The sequence below is a fragment of the Indicator indicator genome, chromosome Z, assembly GCF_027791375.1.
Source record: "Indicator indicator isolate 239-I01 chromosome Z, UM_Iind_1.1, whole genome shotgun sequence".
Classification (NCBI taxonomy): Eukaryota; Metazoa; Chordata; class Aves; order Piciformes; family Indicatoridae; genus Indicator; species Indicator indicator.
The window spans coordinates 62,627,968-62,650,330 of record NC_072053.1 but is presented as its reverse complement, the minus strand read 5'-3'; the positions used below and the strand labels follow the sequence as shown (position 1 = coordinate 62,650,330).

Below are 22,363 nucleotides of genomic sequence, written 5' to 3'. Positions count from 1 at the left end.
CTAGGCATCCCAAGATAAAGGGATTATCTTTTAACTTTATCGTCATTTTCTTCTTACTCATTATGCCAGCCCTACAGAAATAATGTTGCACTGCCGTTCAGATTTTTTTTTTTAATATTTTGGAAGACAATTTTTTTTTACGTTCTGGAAGAAAGTCTATTAGAAAAGTCTAAGTATTTGCATTCTGCCAATAGGAAAAAAAAATGTCCAGGACATTATGTCTGTCTTGGTGTCTCACAGATACCTATTTTGGCTTCCTAAGTCTTAAGAAACCTCTTGGCTTTAGACTTTTTTTTCCCTGCCAAACTCTGCCTGGTTATCCTTACTTGCCTGTAATCATGTCACTGAAAATATCAGATTCCTACTCTCTGAGAACAGTTAGAAGGGTTTAGAGAGCAAAAAGGCATTTATTTACAGCTGAATGCATGAGCAAATCATTTCACAAAGGCCATGCATATCAAACAGGGTTTGGATACAGTCTTCTAAAACATGAATCAATGCATATTCATTGCTTTTCTGAGAAATCACAGAATCACAGAAAACATCAGGTTGGAAGAGACCTCAAAGATTACCCAGTTCAACCCTTGACCCAACACTGAAAGGTCAACACTAAACCATGTGCCTAAGTGTGAGGTCTACACACTGCTTAAACACCTCCATGGATGGTGGCTCCTGCTGCCCTGGGTAGATCATTCCAATGTTTCATATACCTTTCAGTGAAGAAATATTTCCTAATATCCAGCCTAAACCTCCCCTGACACAGCTTGAAATCATTTCCTCTAGTCCTGTCGCTTGCCACCAAGGAGAAGAGGCTGGCCCCCTCCTTGCTCCAGCCTCCTTTCAGGTAGTTGTAGAGAGTGATGAGATCTCCCCTCAGCCTCCTTTTCTCCAGATTGAACAATCCCAGCTCCCTCAGATGCTCCTAGTGGATCATATGATCCAGGCCGTTCATGAGTCATCTTGTCCTCCTCTGAACACACTCAGTGTCCCCTTGTGAGGAGCCCAGAACTGAACATAGTACTCAAGACGTGGCCTCACCAGTGCTTATTAGAGGGGGATGACCACCTCCCTGTTCCTCCTGGCCACCATGTTTCTAATATAAGCCAAGATGCTATTGGCTTTCTTGGCCACCTGAGCACTCACTTGGCCACTGCTGACTCATATTTAGTCAACTGACTCATATTTAGTTAACCTCTAGGTCCTTCTCCAAGTCCCAGCTTTTCAACCACACATCCCCAAGTCTGTAGCTTACCATGGGATTGTTGTGACCCAAGTGCAAGATCTAGTACTTGGCTTTCTTGAACTTCATACAATTAGCCTTGGCACATCAATCTAACCTGTCCAGATCCCACTGCAAAGCTTCCCCACTCTCTAGCAGATCAACACAACCACCCAGCTTAGTGTCATATGCAAAATTACTGAGGGTACACTCGATCCCCTCATCCAGATCATGGCTACAGATATGAACATATTAATTAATCTTCCAGGGCTCATACTAATATATGGAAATGTGTCTTCTGCATGCACACTCCCATCCTCTGGCAAATTTTGGGGAAGGATATTCAAGAAAAATCCCCCTGACTTCCTCTCCTTCTGATACTCTGATGGTCTTCATCAGTCTGTTCACTAGTTAACCCTAAGGTTCATGCGTATTGAAAGAGTTGTGGACTCATTATTGAATGTCATATTTAGAAGACTCTGTTCTTTCTTACCTATTTACTGCTGGACTGAGGAACAGAGAAACCAGTGACGTGTAGCAAAGGGGTGGTCATTTTAAGATGTACCTGCTCAAGGGCACAACACAGCCCCTAGCCCCCAAAACACCAGAGACACATCTGCTACTTCAAAAGACAGTGTAGTAAATTCAGGAGTTAAAAGGTAATGAGCCAGAGAAAGAACATCAGGCTGGATCTGTAGGTTTTATAGTAACCCAACCAAGACTTTCCTAGCCACAAGGCTGGAAGGTTTTTTTCCTCTTTGTTCACCCTTCTGCTCAACTACTAGACTCTGCCTTTGCTTTTGTGAGGCTCCCAGTACTCTAATAAGTATAAGGCTATTGGCTGCTGAGGGGGCTGAGAATCAGAGGCATGTGAAGAGGATAAGCACTGCGCCACGGCAGGAACAGAAAGCTGCTCAGGGCTGCCCCGCAGGTGCAGAGTTCAAGCAAGTTGTCGGGGCGAGAGATCAAGGGGCTGGGGTCAGACCGATGATTCGTATACGGGCCGATGAGTACTGACTGCGGGCGCGATCGAGTAGCCAAGAACCAAGAGGAGAGTGGAGAAGCAGGCGGAGGGGCATCCCTGCCCTTCCGGGTGTGCTGCTCGTACTCCTTGTTTTCTCCCCATGTCCTCTAAATTAGCTTTCTATAGGTGGCTGACACTGAAAGCCTATCTCATCCTTCTGTGCCCATGCCAGAGAAAGAGGACGGACGGCAGACACGCTGAGGCGCGCAGCTCGCTTTCGCTGACACTTCTCCGACGCCAGCCACTGTCTGGGCTGCCGCTAAGGGGGTGGCATCCCGGCCGCAGGGCCCGGCCGCTGACTTAGCGACGGCCCCTTCAGCTCCCAGCACCTCTCCACTCACCCGCTCCGTCGCCTAGGGAACGGCTTGACGGCCTGGCTGCGCCCGGACCCCGCCGCCTGCGATGCAGGCGGGCGAGAGGGGATGGATGCCCCGGGTGAATAGTTTGTCGTTTACAGACTGGTGTTGCAGATAAGCGTGTTTTCTTGTTCATTGTGGTGACTTTCTTCTACCTGCCTTAAAGCAGCTCCGAGATGCTGAGGTCTCGGGGATCGGGGACTAAAGAGAGAATGGAACTATTGTCGAGCTGTCCAGCACACATATGGATTCACTCGTGATTTTGCAAACTGCAGGTTGCTTCTTACGAAGCAAACAGCTCCTGATACAGAGTGCTTCCAGTGAATGTCACCTTCAGGAGTACCATGGGTTTTCCTTGCTCTGTGCCGGAAACGTGTTCTCTTCTTGAAGTTGAGGTGAGTGAAAAAGTTCCCCCACTGGTTGCTACTGAAAAGGCAGACCTAGTGGTAACAAAATGGCAAGTAAACTCCCTAACATTGGCTTTAATTTTGAAGAGTAGGCATTCCTTTCATTTATGGCCAGGCACAGAGGGGATCACTCTACCCGTGAGCATCTTACAGAGAATATATATCAGCATTCTATGCATATTCACTAAATTTCTGGGGATTGATTAACGTGTTCCATCAACCTTTCAGAGCTCATGCTAATATATGCAAATGTATCTTCTGCATATGCATTCCCATCCTCTCATGAATTTTAGGGAAGGGTCTTCAAGAAGAATTTTCCTGACTTCCTCCTCCTCTGATGCTCCAATGTTCTTCATCATCCTGTTCACTAGTTGGCCCCAAGGTTCACATTTGTTCAGAGTGGTGTGGACTCATTAGTGAGAGTCTTAACTGTTTAGAAGCTTTCTTATCTTCAAGAAAACTGCTGACTTCACCATTTATTACCTTTCCTTCTGCAATTAATCATCTCCTTATCTGAGGCCTACAAAGATGATCCCTTTCTCCATCTGTGTTTTGTGCTATCTCAAAGAAACAAAGGCTAACAAACCAGTTACTTCTCCCGCACAGTGTCACTAGTAGGAGCAGTGCTGGCAGCATGCATTTTGCTCAGGCATCCTCCAAAGGCAGGCAGCATAATGCAGCTCTCCAGGTGCATGCTTGGTACAACTAACAGGCCTCTGCACTGGGGTACAAGGCCAAAGAACCTAAAGTACGACACATGGCAATGACTGCCTTTTCTCATCTGGAAAGAAGCAAGAAATAAAAATGCCAGAGCATTTGGGAGGCTGCTATGCTTTCAGGTTTTTGCAGGTTTTGCATGATGAGATTAACATTGTTTGGCAGGGAGGTAGTGGAGTTGCCCTAGAGAAATGGGTGAGAAACTTGCTACCTCTTCAGCCCTGTCAGAAAAGCCTCAATTGTGTTTTGCATTGGCTGGCATGTCTGCAGCAGCATGCTCCACAATGAAGATGTGGAGCCACCTCTGTGCAGGTGTTGTTCTTGTCCTCACAGCACAGACTGCTCACCACATCCATTTTGACACATATTTGATATGCAGGTCCTGCAAAGCATCATATACTATCTAGTGGGACAGCACATGAAGCGTTAACCCGACCAAGCCACTGAGCACACTAAAATCAAATATGCTGTAGTACCGTGACTTCTACCCTCCCCATGTGAGGACACAGAGGAACACGGTGCTACCTGTGATGCCCAGGACAGCCCGGTAGGAGCCACCCGTAGTGCTCCCTCCAGGGACTGGTGATGCTGTCTACAGGGGAGCACCTCAGGAATCACATATGCCTTCTGGAAAGTAAACCACGGTGAGTTCAAATAGTACTTCTTACACTGACATGCCCGTTTAATTTCGCTATTTTTGCCACTTCTGCCGCGAGTGTTCTTGGAGCCATGTCTGGGGACAAGCGGGCGGCACAGATCCTCTGTCTGCTATGAAAAAGCAGCTAATACGACTTGTGCTAGGATGGACCCGTCTACAGCAGGTTTCACCGCTGCCTGGTGGAGACCCCCGTGTCGCTCCCGCTGAGCTGCTACCATCCTGACTTGGCCGGACCTTGGCCAAGCCGTATCCACGCGAGCCATGCGCGAGCCCTGGGGGCAGCGCCTGGCACTGCGGACCCTCCCGCCGCCTGCGCGTCAGCGCAGCCAATCGCCGTCGTAGGGACAGTGTAGACGCCCCGACGGTGATTCCGAGAGTGACCGTCAGCTACCGATCCGCGGGACCGGCGGTAGGCAGGCGGAGCCACCCCGCCTAGGGCCGGAGGTGGGGCTTGTTGCGCAGGGCAGGAGGCGAGGAGCGAGGGAGTGCGAATCAGCCTCGGCCGTGGGGGCGAGACCACGCTGACGGCCCGTCGTGGAGCTTGTTGGACAGGCCGGGTAGCCAGTGGGAGGCGGTGGGTGGGGCGTAGTGCGCTTGGCATCGCGGGACCTGCGGGCTACTCGGGGCCGCCGGGCTACCGCCCGGCTGTGTTCTCGTTTTACTCAATTGCCCGCTGACCGACTTAGTTCTTCTTTGTGCTCGTCTCCTCCTGCCGCCATGCCACACCGTCCCGCTCCTGTCCCGCTGTGGCCTAGCGGCTTCCGCTCATCGTCACGCCGCTGAAAGAAAGGGAGGAGGAGGAAGCAGTGAGGAAGTTACCCGCCCGCCGCCTCATGCCGCGGCCCTGTCTCGCCGCCAGCCTGGAGACCTGCATGGACGGGCATGGGGAGAGCTGCGCCTTGTCGCGCCGCTGGGGCTGAGCCACCGCATTGCAGACCGCGCCCACCATCGCTTGCCGCCTTCGGCCTTCTCGCCGTCCTGGGGCTGCTGCTGCGCTCAGGTACAGGGGTGGGCCCGAGTCCGAGGCGGGTCGTAGTGCGGGGGGCCGGGGCTTTGCGGGTACCGCCTACGCGGTGGCCTCGGGCTGTCCACAGCGGAACCGGGTCGAAGGGAGGGTTGCGCGCTTGGGTGACGCGAGCCGTTGAGGGGTTGCTAGCAGTGTCAGTATGGACCCACCCTGCCTCCCGCCTGGGTAGCGTCGTGAGTCTGCGGATGGGAAGACGGGAAGACTGATGGATACAGCTCTGGACGTGATGGGGGGGCGAAGCCGCGCAGCGCAAGTCATTGTGGCAGCCTGCTTGAAGACAAGGGAACTGCTGTTTGTTTTTTTGCTTTGGGAAGAACCAGAATTTGCTTGGCAGCTGGAAGATAGGGAGATGATGGAAGGTATTCTACACTCTGCATATGGCCGCTAAAATGGTCTGTGTGTTCAACTCGGAACAGTTGTAATTCTGTGAAAACATTTCTCTCTAGCTTGAGCCAATGTATGTATTTACAGTTGCAGGGAGAGGTAATCCAATTTTCGTCAAATCATTTCTGCCAAGAATCCACTGAAGCAGCGAGCAAATTTCGTAGTTGCAAGGAGTGTTGAAGAGACAGATTTATTAGATGTTTGGCAACATGCTCAGCTAGATTAATTTATGTGTGATTAGAATATTATCACAAATCATAACTGAAGAGAAATACAAGAAAAGTTGTGATGCTTTGAAAATCCCTGAACCAACATTGCTTGTGTCAGTTTTGCTTGGCATAGTGTTGGGGGTTTTTTTATTTGTTTTTTTTCTATCTGAAAACGGTTTGGTTTTTTTTCAGTGCTTCTGCAAATCTACCTGTCTCTTGAACAAAGGTCAATTGAGAACTTACTACTTACTCATACAGTTAGTTGTCATGCTTGGCCATACGTTAGAGACTTCCAGCTTCAACTGTGTATTGTCTTGGGATTTTGACAGGAGATTTGTTTTAGCTACCCATCACTGACAAAACATTTTGTCCTTTAAAATTCATGGTTTGGATATTTGGAGTAAGTCCTGTGAGTACTGACTCACAGGACTCCTCCTCACAGGAGGGTCGACTAAGGAATAAGCAAAGAAATTGCTAATATCCTCTCATCGCTGTGTGAGTTGCAGAAAACTGATTAAAAATGAGAAGTTTTACATTACTGCTTAGTCCATTTTTCAATGCTTGTGTCTTAGGAGTTCAAAACCACTTAAATTAGGCCATTAAAGTCAGACTAGACCCATGCCTATTTGGTGAAACACAAAACAAGTGGAAAATGTTTTAAGGAGGTGTTTGAGGGCGGGGAAGAGTATCTGTTAAGGTATATTTTATTTTTCCATGTTTTCATACTTCCATGTATCTTTGTAAGCATTTTTGTGGTGTTCGAAATCTGCTTTATAACAATTTGAAGTTACAGATTAATTATGTGTTCACAGCTGAATTTTATAGGTTATAGAAGGAACAAATATGCACAGAGTGTTTTGGATGCTTGGACAGCACATAGTCTTCCTGAATGTCCATTTTCTGTAATGGCTGTTTTCAGCTCTGGATGGGTGGGAACCCAGTTTCTCCTTTGACTGGAATCCTCTTAGTTTTAACTCCTGGAGAATGTGTCTCTTTGCTTTAGTGAGCTCTTGTTCATTTTATTTCTACTGCTTACAAGTTCTTGTGTCAAAGTTACCTACATGCTGTGACAATCTGGAAAGATTTCAGATCATGACAGTGAGAGCTGTGTAGGAGAGGACTGTAAAACATGAGTATGCTTTCTAGGGTAGTAATTATGCTTTCCTTGCAGAAATCAGATGACCAGATAAGATCTGTTATATTAATGTAGACTGAACTGTGTACCTGTTGTGTACATCCCAAATACTTATTTTTTTGTGGGTAGAGGATTTCTTTGTCTCTTGTCTTATTGTTGAATTACATTATAAGAGGTTATTGCAGTGTATAGGTTCATTAGCTGACAACTTCCACTTCAAACAACTGCTGGTTTTCTTGGTTAGTCCCAGAAAGCGAGTAGTGAAGCTTTAGCTGTGGCAGTGCCAAAGCTTGAATTTGTGGTCTGCCCACTTCCCTACCATCCTTCTCACCTTGCTTGCTAGAAGAGAAACTTTCCTGTTTTGTGCAGTCTGTTTTTGTCTGAAGGTGTATTGCTTGTTGCCTTTACCACATCCATTTGAGGGGGAGGATTCTGCTTGTGTATGATGTAACTTACGTAAAATGCTAAAAGACTAAATGGAGACTTTCTTATTAACTGATTAACTTCACAGAATTGCATCACTTTGATAGCTGGAAAGAAATGCTGAGCTCGTACTTGGCATGAGTTAGTGCTTTTAGTTTTCATCTAGGCAATATTAAGTAATGTATTAAGTAATGTTATCTTAGTCTTTGAGATGGTCTGTATCACTATCTTTCTGCCTCTCAACCCCTTTTTCTCTATTACATAGTGTTTCCCTAGTGGACAAGCACTCTAAGTTGTCTTCAAGTTGTTTTCTACAATACCTTTGGGTGTGGAATGGGGTGTTGCAATCTAAGAGTTTTGGTTGATTTCTCTCTGACATCTGTTTTGTGCTTAGGTGACTGCCAGCTGCAAACGCCTTGTCGAATTCAAAAGTGCACCGCTGATTTTGTGTCCTTAACTTCACATCTAAACTCAGCTCTTGCAGACTTCGATGTGGAGTTCTGCAAGGCCTTGCGAGCGTACTCTGCCTGTACCTACCGTAATTCCAAAGTATGCCGTGGAAACTTAGTCTACCATTCAGCAGTGCTTGGGATCAGTGACCTCATGAGCCAGAGAAACTGTTCCAAAGATGGGCCCACATCCTCCACCAACTCTGAAGAGGCCCATGATCCCTGCAGTTACAGCGGCCACAAAGAAGGCAGAGAACATCGTGGAGGGGAGAAGACTCCTCCTACTACGTACCTGTTTTGTGGCTTGTTTGGTGATCCTCATCTGAGGACTTTTAAGGATCACTTCCAGACATGCAAAGTGGAAGGTGCTTGGCCTCTTGTAGACAATGACTACTTATCAGTCCAAGTGACCAATGTGCCTGTGGTCCCAGGATCCAGTGCTACTGCTACAAATAAGGTGTGGATTGTTCTTAAGTACTGTGCATGCATGCAGAAGCAAAAGGCTGAGGTGGTAGAGTAAGTCACTTAGTTCTTAACAGCTAAGAACTGTAGCATCTGTGAGAATCTCGTATGCAATAATCTTAAAGTGAACTGTTACTCTCATCTAAGAATCAATCAAAATTTACACTAGGTCTTTTTCTTTCTTTGTCTCTTCCACACCACAAGAAAATCCTCTACTTGTCACCACATAACCCTTTAAGGATACTAAATATAATACTTTATAACAGTTACTCAGTTGTGTCATGGGTGACTTCCTCTGCACTAAGTCAAGTCCTAGGCAAGATGCAAGGAAGGAGTGTAAGTCTCTGCTTTTCATTAATTATTTAAACTTTATAGCCATAGCAGCAGAACACAAAAAATATTGACAGAGTGGCATGAGTTACCAAGACACTGAGGGTTCAGAACAGAGACAAGAAGGGAGACTGTGGAGAATTGAGAGGAAGTAGCAAAAAAATACACGGGATGGCTTACACCCAAGGGTACTGAGAGAGCTGGTGGGAATGCACACCAAGCCACACTCCACCATTTATCAACAGTCCTGACTAAGTGGGGAGGTCCCAGCTGACTGGAGATTGGCAAACGTGACGGCTGTCTATAAGAAGGGCTGAAATGAGATTCTAGGAAACTGCAGACCTATCAGTATGCCTTCTGTGCCAGGTAAGGTTATTGAGCAGATTATCTTGAGTGCCATTATGCAGCACATGCAGGGGCACCCAGATGATCAGGCCCAGTCCGCATGGATTTCTAAAGGGCAGGTCTGATTTGATGAACTTAATCTTCTATGACAAGGTGACCCACTTAATGGATGAGGGAAAGATTGTGGATGTTGTTTACCTGGATTTTAGTAGAGCCTTTGACATTGTCTCTGACAGGATTGTCATGGAGAAAGTGGTGGGTCATGTCTGGATGGCCAGACCCTAGAAGAGTTAGTGAATAGAGTTAAATCCATTTGGTGGCAGGTCACAAGTGGTGTTCCCCAGTGCTCAGATATCTTTATCGGTTATCTTTATGAGGGGATTGAATGTCTGCAGAGGCACATAGACAAGCTGTGTTAATGGGCCACTGCCCATTGTATGTGGTTCAGTAATGTTAAATGCTGGGTCCTGCACTTGGGTTGGAGCAGCCTCATGCAACACTTACAGGCTGGGGAAAGAGTGGCTGGAAATCTATCCAGCAGAAGGTGTTGGTTGAAATGGCCTCAAGTTGTGCCAGTGGAGGCTTAGATTGGGTAAGAGGAGAAACTTCTTCACTGAAAGGGTTATCAGGCATTGGAACAGACTGCACATTGAAGTATTTGACTCACCATCTCTGAGGGTATTTAAAAGATATGTACATTTTTTAGCAGGTAGGGTCTTAATTTAGTGGTTTGTGGAGGAAGGCTGGCTTTTGCTCCACTTAGAGAAGGATTTGTTTAGTTTTTGAGTTGGGAAAGAAGGTAAACATCTTGTAACTGAAGAGAAAGACTAAGCAGAATTTGGTTGGATGTGTTAAAAAGGTGGTTTACTAATTATAACCTATTGTATGCTTTGCTTAAACTCGTGTCAGGAATTAATAGCCAATAGGATATGCCAACTCTTGTTTAAAGAAAAGTATATAATCTGTCTGTGTAACGCAATAAACGTCTTCACTCGGGAACAACTGGGCCTCACACAGCCAGTGGAGGTGTGTGCTTGCCCCCATCAGTGGTTAACTTAGTGGGCTCATGATTTGAAAGGTCTTCTCCAACCTAAGTGATTATATGAAGGCACAGTAAAATAGCAACATATATTCAGAGATCCAGCATTATTATTCAGACATTGCATTATGGCCCTAATGAAGACTAGTACAAGAACTCAGAATTAGAAGTGTGGTTTTTGTTAAAGACACACAAGCTAGGCATCTTCTACAATTGTGTGAAGGTTTCCCAAGTCTTTGGAAGCTCGGTAGCACTGTCCTTGAAAGGCCTTCCATATGCAGTGTGATTTTTAGTAATCTTTGTTTTCTTCATTTGGATGAATTCCAAAATGAAATATTGCAAGTGCAGATTGATTTTATGGAGGTTTTTTATTGTTGTTGGTTTTAGTACTCTTAGTACTAAAGAATGTAGTTTCTATATTTTATCTTCAGGTAAGTCTTTTGAATGACCTTATTTGCATGTTTTAGAGTTCCTCACTGCAGTAGCTTTAGAGCTCTGTGTGTCTCCAGAGAATAAGGCTGATACTTTCGAAGACACTTCTTCATCTGAGGATTCTGGCATTTGGATTTTGCTGTCCTATGTTTAGAAAGGCAGCTAGTTTCTAGTCAATTAAGAGTGACACATGAGCAGCTTTGTAGGGACATTGTTACAATCCAGCCAGCATAGAAGGGCCTTAGAGATAACATGTACATGTATAACAGAGGTTAAATTTGAAACAACTTCTCCCCCCCACTACCCCCCACACTATTTAGTGCTTTCTGCTACTGTGAGAACTTAAACGGAGAAAACTTTGTAGTGAAATTTGTTTCGGCACCCTTTCGGAGCAGACTTTTGATACCCTGTCAGTATCAGGGTGTGAGACTGAGGCAGGAGTGTGAGGAGGGGAAGGATTTCACAAAACTCTGGTTACTGGTCTGGTCTATGTGTTAGGTGGATGTCACACAAAAGAAAACACAGTATCCAAATGCCTTGAGATTACATGTTTAAATATGAGGATATCCTTGGAAAGTTGTAATGGTCTGTGTTGATTCTGTTTGGAGCATCCTTGCAAGATATGTGGAAACCTTCATTCACTTAATTGCCATTCAACCTTCCTTCAGTGTGCAGTGTTACTGCTAACATTGCCTGAGGGTGAAGGCTTCTGTTTTCCTCCTCTGTCTCTGAAATTCTGCGTGTTTCAGTCTTGCAGAGGAGGGAACTTTGTAGAGAATAGTTCAGTGGCTGCTTCCTGATAAATGGTGCCCAGTGTCTTAACTATTTTATCAAGCAGACAGTTGTGTCTCATTAAAACCATTAACTCTTTTTGACTCCAGACTGGTTCAGGTGCTGAGCAGATTTAGAGCTTTAAATCTGTTGAAATGGAGATCATTCTTTCCTTGCAGGACAATGGAAATGTACGTGAAGTAGGAATGCTTCAGTGTCAAAGCAGGCTGAAACAGAAATTGTTTTGTCAAAACTGTGTTACCTAAAATACAAGACTTGATTTAGTGCACAAGACCCTAAATTATATGTGGAAACACTGTTCATGGATCTTGTGTTTCTCTTATCTGGGTTGCTGAAGCTTACCTCTCTAAGCACAGATTTGTGAGCTGGTCTTTACAGCGACAAGGGCACCTGTGCCTTTTTTGCATGTTTGGGTTTAGGCATTCAAGTTTAGCTGTGGTCTGCAGGCCTCCATTTACCAAATTGCTTGGCTATAGGTGATCTCAGGCTGACTGTGTAATTGATCAATGCAAATAAACAAAACTGGAAAAGTTCCGGTCAGACAGCATCAGTAAGAATCTATGAAATTAAAATAGCAAGTATTGTATTTGTGTGTGAGACAGAAAGACTGACTGGGACAAACTGAACATTGAAAAGTAATGTGATACCATTTAGGAGTGGTTTTGCAGTGGGAAAAAGGAGAAGGGAAGACTTTTGTCTTGTACAACTGGTACAGAGAGGTGAGGTTAACAAGGGTAGAGGCTTTATTCAGATTGTCTGTAGTCAGCTATTTAACCAGGAAATAACAGCTGTTGTGTAGAAGTGTGCTGGTTAACTGAATTGAAGAGGTGAGGTTCCTATAAACTAGATTTCAAGGAAAAAGTGTAATACTAGATTCTAATATGTTTTGGAGTACTCTGAATCTTACAGCAGACTGCTTAAATAATAGACTATAAGTAATTTTGATGTATACAGTTAGTGGTGAAAGTAATAATTAAAATACCTGTTCTTGGTGCAGAATTTATTTTTTTCCAAGAGGTCACTCCTCTGTGAAACTGTAAAGGAAGCAGCATATATCTCTTTTGCATTTATATGCAATTCCCCATTATACTTTTCATTTTAAGAAAAGCCAATGGACATTCCAAACTTGATCTGCCAGATAGCCTAATTATTCCCTTTATGTAAGACTGGAGGACCTACTGTTTCTGTTTTGGCTTAAGGCTTTAAACTCCTGGTTTCTGTGTTGGAAGTCACTCTTCAAAGGCATATCTTTGAGTATCTTTCAGCCTTGCTCTGTTTCTGCCTGGGCACATTTTCTAGCAGCAGTGGACTGGAATTAAACTCTGAAGTAGTGGGCAGTCCCAGGTATGTTTTGCTCCAAAATGAAAAAGGAATGAAATTATGATTTTTTTTCTTCCACTAACTTTGCTTTTTGCTTGGTTCCCTCCCAGATAACTATTATCTTTAAATCATACCAAGACTGTACAGATCAGAAAGTATATCAAGCAGTGACTGATGACTTGCCTGCAGCTTTTGTTGATGGTACAACAAGTGGAGGTGATGGAAACACCAAGAGCTTGCAAATTGTGGAGAAGATCAGTGGCAAATACATTGAAATGGATGCCAGGTACATTGGGACTACGGTGTATGTACGCCAGCTTGGGCACTTCTTGACTTTGGCCATTCGCATGCCTCAAGAGTTGGTCATGGACTATGAGGAGAGCCAAGATCTGCAGCTGTGTGTGAATGGTTGTCCTTCAAGTGAACGTATTGATGATAGTGGCCACTTAACATTGCCTGTTAGGGAGCAGTTGCTCCCTGACAGTGGTACTTCTCATCCCTGGTCAGTGTACACACTGGAAACTGCCACCACTAAATGCCACGAGAAGATGCTGGTGAAGGACATCTATTTTTACTCATGCATATTTGATCTTCTCACTACTGGTGACACTAATTTCACGGCTGCAGCTCACAGTGCCTTGCAGGATGTGGAGGCACTGCACCCCAGAAAAGAGCACTGGCATATCTTTCCCAGCAGTGGAGGTGGTAGCATAGGCAAAGGTAGCAAATTCTTTGTGGGTATTGGACTTTTGTGCTTGATCCTAATGGCATTTTCATATTTTTTTTGTCTTTAACAAAGTTTTGAAATATATATTGTCATAATATATTGAGTGAAGATGGGTTTATATGTATATACAATATATATGAAGGGATGGCTTGTCTTTGGACACCCACCAGATTGTACATATTGTTTTAACTGTTTTCATAAATGTTTTGTGCAATATTTTTATTTATTTGTTTTCCATTTGGTGAAATGTTTTGTAATGCCCCTGCATCGGGGCCTGATAAAAGCACTTTATTTTTTATATATTAAATATTTATGTGTGTATCTGACTATTACGTATTATACATATAAACATCTGCATACCATATTTAGGGCTTCCTCTAATTACTACTTGATTTAACACATTTTTTTTAAACTGAATTATTTTGTGGTGTTTTTATATAATTTCTTTCACTCTAGAGACAGTATGTGTCTAGTCCTGTGATGACATGGGTGATTTTCTGGGTTAATTAATTAAAATAATTAAGAATTGGATTGTATCCTGCCCATCAAACAAATGGCCATCTCTTCTTCGGAGTGAGAGAATGAATTGCTTGCCCTTAGCTCAGGTGACCACCTTGGATTGCACAAATTCCACAACCTTTTTTGCAATTCAGATATTTCCTTATTTCACGGCAGAGTTTCAAAAGAAGAACAGAGAATGTATTGAAGTGACACTTCATAGCTTTATCTTCTCCACCAGTGCTATAATTTTGAAATACATTAATGGTCCAGTTGTGTAAGCATGTAACTACTGCAGCTGCCTTCTAACCTCAAGGTTTAAGTCATTCCCCAGACTGGACCGTAGAAATCACAAGCGTGAATTCAGTCCCTTCCTTAGGTGCTAGTTCTATCTGTATATTCAGAAGGAGGAGGAAAGTGAGGCTTCACACTGACTATTTTTACTGAAGAGCTAGGATAAGAATGATTTTGTGGCCTGGAGGTTGGTTTTATTTAGTACTTTGTATAACTGCAAGAAGTGAAAGGTTTAATATGTGCTGCAATAAACAGAGCTCCAAGACAGGCTTTGGACTGTTGGAAGTGCTAAGACTCAAACAGTACTTTTTTGCTTTTGTTAACCATACTTGAGCTAGTGTTTGCCTTCATGGAGATAAGAGTTCATTCATGAAATGAAAGTTCCTACTTTTTAAGAAGACTCTTTTGGCTAGGTTAGGGATTGGTTTACTAGTAAGGATAGAAGTAGCCTTCTCAAAGAAACTAATTAATTCCCTGTATGGATAGATGTTGCCATGTGAGTGTTATTCTGGTAATACTTGAGATTAAAGTGAGAACTGAGCTAAGGCTGAAGGTAAGACTGGACTAGTGGCACATTGTTCTGTCTGTGCTGTCTAATGGTGCTGTTTCAGTTGAGTTAGACTTAAGGATTTATGCTGTCTCTGATAATGTAGCTCCTGCAGTTTTGTAGAATCACGGAATGCTTCAGGTTGGAAGGAACCTTTAAAGGTCATCTAGTTCAGCCCTTCTGCAGTAAGCAGAGACAACTTATATCAAGTTGCTCAGAGTCCCATCCAGCAACGTAGTCCAATGTTTCACCACCCTCATCATAAAAAAAATCAAAATCTTCCTTGTATCTACTCTAAGTTTACCCTCTTTTAGTTTACAACCATTATCCCTAGACCTGTCCACAGGCCTTGCTAAAAACCCCTTTTAAGTGCTGATAGGCTGCAGTAAAGGGCTCTGTGCGGTTTTCTTTTCTCCAGGCTGAACAGTCCCAACTCTCTCCACTTTTCATCATGGGAGAGGTATTCCAACCCTCTGATCATTTTTGTGGCCCTTGTCTGGACCCACCCCAACAGGTCCGCGTCCTTCCTGTGCTGTGAGGGCTCCAGGTGAGGTCTCATCAGAGGGGAGTCAAGCAGCAGAAGCATCTTCCTTGGAATGCTGACTGTGCTTCTTTTTTGGTGCAGCCCAAATGCTATTTGTGCTTCCAAGCTGTGAGCACGCATTGTTGGGTTCTATCCAGCTTTCCTTCCATCAGTCCTTCTCCACAGGGCTCCTCTCAGTCCCTATATCCCTCAGCCTCTATTGACACCATGGCTTGTGCTGACCCCGGTGCAGCACCTTGCACTTGGCCTTGTTGAGTTTTACGAGGTTCATCAGGCCCGCTTCTTGATCCCTCTGGATGGCATCCCATGTCTCTGGTTTGTCAGCTGCATTACTTATCTTGGTGTCATCTCCAGATTTGCTGATGGTGCACTTGATCCCATTGTCTTTGCCACTGTGGACTCCTGAGGGACACCACTTGTCACTGATTTCCATATAAACATTGACCACTACCCTTTGGATGCAGCTATTCAATCAAAGGCCTTACGGAAGTCCAGACAGATGACATCCATAGCTCTTCCCTTGCCCACTGATTTGGTTACTCCATCTTAGAAAGCCAGTCTATTTGCCACCAGGTTTTGCTTAATGGTGACAGACCTCACTTTTTGTGGCTGAACATCCTCATCAGTGCTCTGAATTTAATGTTCTTGTGGCGGAATGCTGATGGATGGACCTAGAGTTGCTTGCAGTGGTGTACACGCTTACTGGGCAAGCATCATGCATAACTTAATTTCCTCTGTCCCTGGATCCTGTATGTGTATACATATATATGTTACATACATGTGTACTAGCATTGAGTGATGAGCCTTTCACATAAATATTATTTCAGAAATGTAGCAATGCCCCTAAAGAGTTTTCTATTTTCTTGTTCTTCCTGTGCCATTTCTTGTATGCACATGTTCATTCTTGGGAGTCTGCCATCACCGGGAGATCTGAAGTTAATGCTAAATGTGGATATTTTGAAGCCAGTGAATGGTCTCTTGAGAGAATTTTTGCTTAGAGGGAATGCTTTTTTTGACAGGTCTTCCAAGTGACTCTTTTAGAAGGTTACAGGTATATTTTGGTTTATGCTTGGAAACTCCACAGTGTGAATCATTGCAAAATCTGATTATAACAGTTAAGTATGTGTTTGTGTAAAAGAGTGACTGTGCAGTATGTAAATATTTTAAATTGTTTTGACAGAAGAATAAAGTTGTCTAACCTGCTGAGAAACATCTCTAATGAGGTATTAATGAACCTTGGTGAGGTGCAGAGAACATGGAGATGCAGGTCACATACTAGGTGGGCTATCTATAAATAAAGCCCCAATCTCCTAGCCATTACTTGTTGGATAGAAATATGCTGAGTACAATCATTATACTTCCCTTGTAGATGCTTGTTTTTCCCTCTGCTAAATGAGCTCTATAGTGAAATTTATGACCAGCAGCTGCAAACTAGGCCAATTTATTGAAGAAATAATATATGGGAAACCAAGAGAGGAACCATCCCCTCAGCTCCCACTTGTATGGTTTCTTGGCAGTGTTGGTGGAGATTCTTGGAAGCACTTTTAATACAGTGATCTGATATTGCTGCATCCATCCTAAGAGGCATTATGAAGATCTTATTTGAAAGACGCTGGAGAACTTTCAGACCAGAATAACCCTGGAAGAGAAAATTGCTCGCTGTAAAACTGAAGAAGAGGCATTGAAAGAATAAATTATACAGAAGAGTCCCTTAGATTACATGGAAACTGTAACATTTCAGCTGCAGGGCTAGTCACACATATGAAGGTAAACTCAAAGTGACAAAACTTAAATCAAGTTACATCAGATACCTACCAAGAAAGACAGACCTAGTAAACACATCTTTGTTGTTTCGCTTGTGTTCCAGCTACAATTTAAGGGGTGTGGAACAGTCTGATGTGTTAGACACATCTTTGAAATGCTTTGTGGAAATGACACAGTGTATATGTTTAGGGTATACAAAAGGCAGCCATCATACCTGTAACAGCTCGCCTCTAAGGGTGTTAATCTACTGCCACAAACTCTGCAGAAGGAAACAGCACAATCATCAGGATTTAGTAACAGCCTTTTTCTTAAGAAAAACTTATCTGATGCCTTGGGCAGTCATGGCTTATTCAGAAGGTAATTTGAAATGTCTTCTACAGCATTTCTAACCAGAGTATTTCCTGATCCACAATGGAGCTTTTAACAGAAGCTGAGGATAGTTCTCTGTAGTTGTGGAGTCTGACAGCTTCCCTAGAAGGCATGCCACAGAACTGAGCAGAGAGCTGGGGTGTGTAATCCTTCATTTTCTATGTATGTGAGCTCCATGACCAAAGAGCTATAAAAGGAAATAGTATGCCCCACTGACTGTCAAACCATAAATTCTTTTGTAAATATAATACAGAGCACCTGTTAAGTGAAACACAACCTGATAGAATGCGTGGCTCTTGTTCTTACAGTCAAGTTTAAGGCCCTTTCAGTAGTGGATTTCCTTTCAAGTTGCTGCTGTACTGCCAGAAAATACATCACCAACAATTTGCATTCTCTTACCTTAGCATTATGGACATCAAACATTGTTTTATGGGTTTTAAGGATATGATAATAGCTCTCTACTTACATATAGCCTGAGATGAAGCAAGCAATGTTGCCAGTTTTGCACTGCCTAATGAGGGGGTTCATCAGTGGACATGTTTCAAAAAGCAAGGCCCAGGTGGCTTGTGGCTATCTTCGCTTTTGACAGACTCACTGCACAGTTTCAAATCTTGCATTCATTTTCTTCCTGTGAGTACAGCTGCAGTGTTTTACACTGGCAGTGTTATGCTTTAGGTTATTTAATTCCCATCTGTGTCATAACTGATCTGAGCTGTATTTCTATCTGTCTTACTCCAGTTATTAAAGACCATCTATACAATGCCTAGTCATGATTTGTAGTGACTCATTTTTTTAGAAGGTCTTCTTTGTTATTGTTTACAGGATAAGTGTTTTCTATGTTATAGTGCTCTGTGTTATATTCAAAACAAGAATTGTGTAGGTCAGTATAGTTCGTTAGATTTAATCATTAGTTAGCTTGTTTTGGAAATTAACATAGCCACAGATCAAGTACAAGTATGCAGGTAAGTTTATTGTGATGCTGTTGTAAATTAATTGCATCTGATCTGATTCCGAATTCTTTTAATCTGACTGTAAATCACGCTTCTTTGAAATTAAAAGGTGCTGATAGTAAAGTGTGAACAGAAAGGTTGATTACAAACTTTGCATACACACAGAAGCATGTGTGAGAATTGATAGTTGGATATGAAAATAACTTAATATGTAATGTGTGCAGTGTCAAAGCTTAATTTCCTTTCATTTTCTATACCATAACAGGATAATCTATTACACACACACACACACATATATATATATGTGTGTGTGTGTGTGTGTATGTATGTATGTATATATATGTATATATGAATGAAATATGTGTGTGCCATTGATTCTAGCATGTGCTGGAGGCAGGGTCTGTAAAAGGTTTTATATGTCTAGTAGGTGTGTGAAGTTTTTAAATCCAAAACTGAGATACACAGTAAAACCTTCTCAGCCTCAATCCAGACATTTCTTTAGGGCTGCTAGTTCTCTCTTTTTGATACAATAAAGTCTCTCAAGGAACCTGTGTTTTTGCTATTGAGCAGAGAAAATGCTACAGTCTTGAGGGTTGTGCCTGCACACTAGTCAGATTCACATGTTCATCAGCCTGGTTTACTTGCAGGACTTCTGTGGTAGTTGTCTGACTTGCTCATTCATGTTTCAGATGATGATGGTAGGAGTTGTTTAAAGTGTAGGGGTGATAAGCATACTCCTGGAGCTTGGAAGAGGCAAGTTAAAATTCCTCCTCTGCCTTAGTCTTTCACATCTTGCAAGAGTGGCCAGTGCTTTAATAGTTGGGTGCTATTATCCAATAAATGTCATTCTGTGTTGTTATAAATTGACAGCTTTATCCAAACAGGTCTTAGATGCCTTGAAAGAGTTTGGAGGCATATTATATACTTGATAGTTATTTCACCTAAATTCAGTAAACTAAACATGTAAACCTTCTCAATAGTAACTGGAGAAATTCAGGCAGCTGATTTTTAAATAGCTGAAGTCTGATGAAATCAGTTCACCTCTGATGAATAAATTTAAAATTCCAGTCTAGATTCCTGTTGAAGCTGTGAAGTAAGAAATATTTGATGACTTTATCCAAGCCAGGTCTTAGATGCCCTGAAAGAGCTGTTTAATCTAAACTTAGTAAACTAAACATGTAGACCTTCCCAATAGTCAATGGAGTAAATGGCAATATTGTAGGCTAGGAGAAACTCTTCAGAAGTGATAGTCAAGGGAGGAGAAGTGGTAGGGTGTCCCCCTATGTTAGGGAGTGTTTTGATTGTTTTGAGCTTAATGATGATGATGACAGGGTTGAGTGTTTATGGGTGAAAATCAGGGAAAAGGCCAGTAAGGCAGGTATCATGGTGTGAGTGTTAGGAACCAGCCAACCGAACAGGAGAGACAGATAAAATATTCTTTGGGCATCTGGGAGAAGTCTTACTGTTCTGCTTTTTTAAGATGGCAGGTTCATGTAACATGCTCAGTACAAACTGCTCATTCCCTAGCTATATCTGATGAAATCCTTTAAACCAGGCCCCACTTTTATAAGAACCCCAGAGGCCTGGTCTAGAAACTGGTTTTTCTCAGAACAAATGCTCAGCTGTTTCAAACCATTCTGCTTGAAAGAATATGAGACCTGCTTTCAAAGACTGCGTTAAGATTGAAACTCATCACTCCCACTGTCTATAGGTGTGGTAGCATCTCATGTCAGAGGGATAACTCTAACCCTGTCTCTGTGAGACAACCTAAGTGTCAAACCCAAGCTAGGACAGGTTAAAATACAATGTACATCACTGTCTGTGGTGCTGTCTCTACTGCTTTTGTCCTGACCTTGATGCGGTACCAGTGGTTTGGCATGACTTGCCTTCATGTAGTCTTTGCCTTTTCAGATGCTGCAGTCATCTCTCCTCAGCTTGTTAAAACACCATTAATTAATTCTTGTAAAATAAGTGATTTGATAATAACCTTTTTTAATTTAGTAGTTTTACAATACTTAAGCAATTATAAATCCTGTAAAAAGGCCCTAATATTTAAGTAGTACCTTGTATAAGTAGTATTTGTGATTCTTTGGAATGTTAATCTCAGAACATTTACATATTTTTTTAAATATGCATATAAAAGACTCACAAGTCTCACCTCTTCTTGCAAATGAGGTGGCTTTTATGTATACTAAAGAAATCAATAAATAGTCCCACTGGGAAAATCACATATAAATATTCCTCTTTAATAAGAATAATAGGGGAATGACCATTTGTATGCACCTGTATCTGTGTCAGTCACAGTCTTCTGCCCTCTCCCAGAAACTAGTAAGGCTCCTCAGTCAAAAAAACCCCAAGTCGTTCCCTGATGACCCCCTGTGTTTGAGCCCTTGAAAGCTTTCTACAAGTAGACGTGCATGTTCATTGACAGAATGCTAAGAGTTTCTTCTTTGTCAGCTTCTAAGAATGGCTTTCTCTAGATGCACCTTTTTTTCATTGTTGACTGTCCTGGTTTCAGACAGCCCACTTTCACAAGTGAGCCCCCCTGCCCCAGTTGGGAGGGAAAGTAACACAAATAGCCCTCTGGTTGAGAAAAGGAATTTAATGGAAATAATGCAATGCACAATGACCTTAGCCTGTTTCACAGAAAAGCACAGCAAAAGCAGAAGCAGCAGCAGAAGGCAGCAATAAAACAACTCCCCCTACCCTTCAGGTACTACTGGATTAAACACTAGCTGTGTGAGGGCTCTGAGGACTGCAGAATTGAGTCTAGGTGTTCAAATTCTTCAGTGATTAAATGCTTGAATTAACAAACCTCATGTAGGCATACCTGCATTAGCAGGGGGGAGTTGGACTAGATGATTTCCAGAGGTCCATTCCAGCCTCTGCTATTCTTTGATTCTATGATTCTAAACTACTGTTGTTGATGAGCCTAGATCTTGAACATCCACAAATCCATGAGACCTGATGAGTTGCAGCCAAGCTTCTGCAGGATCTGGCAGATGAAGTTTCTAGGCCACTCTTGTATTTGAAAAGTCAGGCGAAGTCCCTGGTGCAGGCACCAGCCACAATGATTTTCTGGCATGCATGTGAGAGCTTTAACCATCATGCAGGCTTCTCTGCACACCTTTTTTTATGTGCCTACAGTCTGGGTGGGCCCCATTCTGTCTTATTTTGATGGCTGCAAGCTCTCTCCTGACCACGTCACACTGTGCCATTTGTTTCTTGATCCAGGCCACTTCCTTTCTTGGTTGTGGATCATTGTCTCTCTCCCTTGCTCTTTCTAGTTTAAAAGCTCTTCTCCCCATGTAAACAAACCTGACAAAATTTTTGTCACACTCAGCCAGGTGGGCCCTTATTAGAAGTTCTTGATCCTCAAACTGGCCCATAGTCATAAAAGCTGAAAATTTCCAGTTGATACCAGCTGCAAAGGTAGTTGTTGACCTGCAGTCTACACTTCTCCTCAAGATCCTTCTTCTCCTGGCCCATAGTGCCTTTTGTCCTTGCCGCAAGATCCACATTCTTGCTATACTCCAAGTATGGCTCTCCCCCAGCCCCACTGCTGGGAATAACCCAAGAGCCAAAGAAGCCTAGGCAGTCTCCCCACAAGGCCCTGGACCTGAACCCCCAGCAAGCAGCCAGCCTCTAGGTCAGGTCAGCAGACTTCTGCCACACAGCAGGAAATTTTATACTGCTATCACTTGCTACTTCCTTTGACTGCTGCCTCAATATGCCTGCTTTCAGCTTCCTCATATTTTACATTTGCTGAGCATTTTATTTTTAATTCAGGAGCCAATGAAAAGACTTAGTTTAGTAATCAGAAATCCCACATGCTACTTTCCAGACAAGCCAATGAGCTTGTCTCATCTCTCAGCTTGCCTTGACAGGAACCCAAGGCAGCAATCTCACTTGCCTTCCTGCACCACTCAGAAGATGGAAGCA

The 22,363-nt window shown here is 43.1% G+C and overlaps 1 protein-coding gene across 1 annotated transcript; it reads left to right on the top strand.

The window, feature by feature from the left end:
- The first annotated feature begins 5,263 nt into the window (after nucleotides 1–5,263).
- RGMB (repulsive guidance molecule BMP co-receptor b) lies at nucleotides 5,264–13,522 on the top strand. The gene is made up of 3 exons (XM_054397603.1): nucleotides 5,264–5,381; nucleotides 7,954–8,465; nucleotides 12,839–13,522. The coding sequence occupies exons 1-3, from the start codon at nucleotides 5,264–5,266 to the stop codon at nucleotides 13,520–13,522; spliced, it is 1,314 nt and encodes a 437-aa protein (XP_054253578.1).
- The last annotated feature ends 8,841 nt before the right edge of the window (nucleotides 13,523–22,363 follow it).

What these genes read in the sequence shown, in the direction of transcription:
- RGMB (XM_054397603.1), top strand. Translation starts at nt 5,264, where the DNA reads ATGGGGAGAGCTGCGCCTTGTCGCGCCGCTGGGGCTGAGCCACCGCAT. An exon ending in GGGGCTGCTGCTGCGCTCAG is followed by an intron (nt 5,382 to 7,953) that starts GTACAGGGGTGG and finishes TTTTGTGCTTAG; the next exon opens with GTGACTGCCAGCTGCAAACG. An exon ending in GTGCTACTGCTACAAATAAG is followed by an intron (nt 8,466 to 12,838) that starts GTGTGGATTGTT and finishes GTTCCCTCCCAG; the next exon opens with ATAACTATTATCTTTAAATC.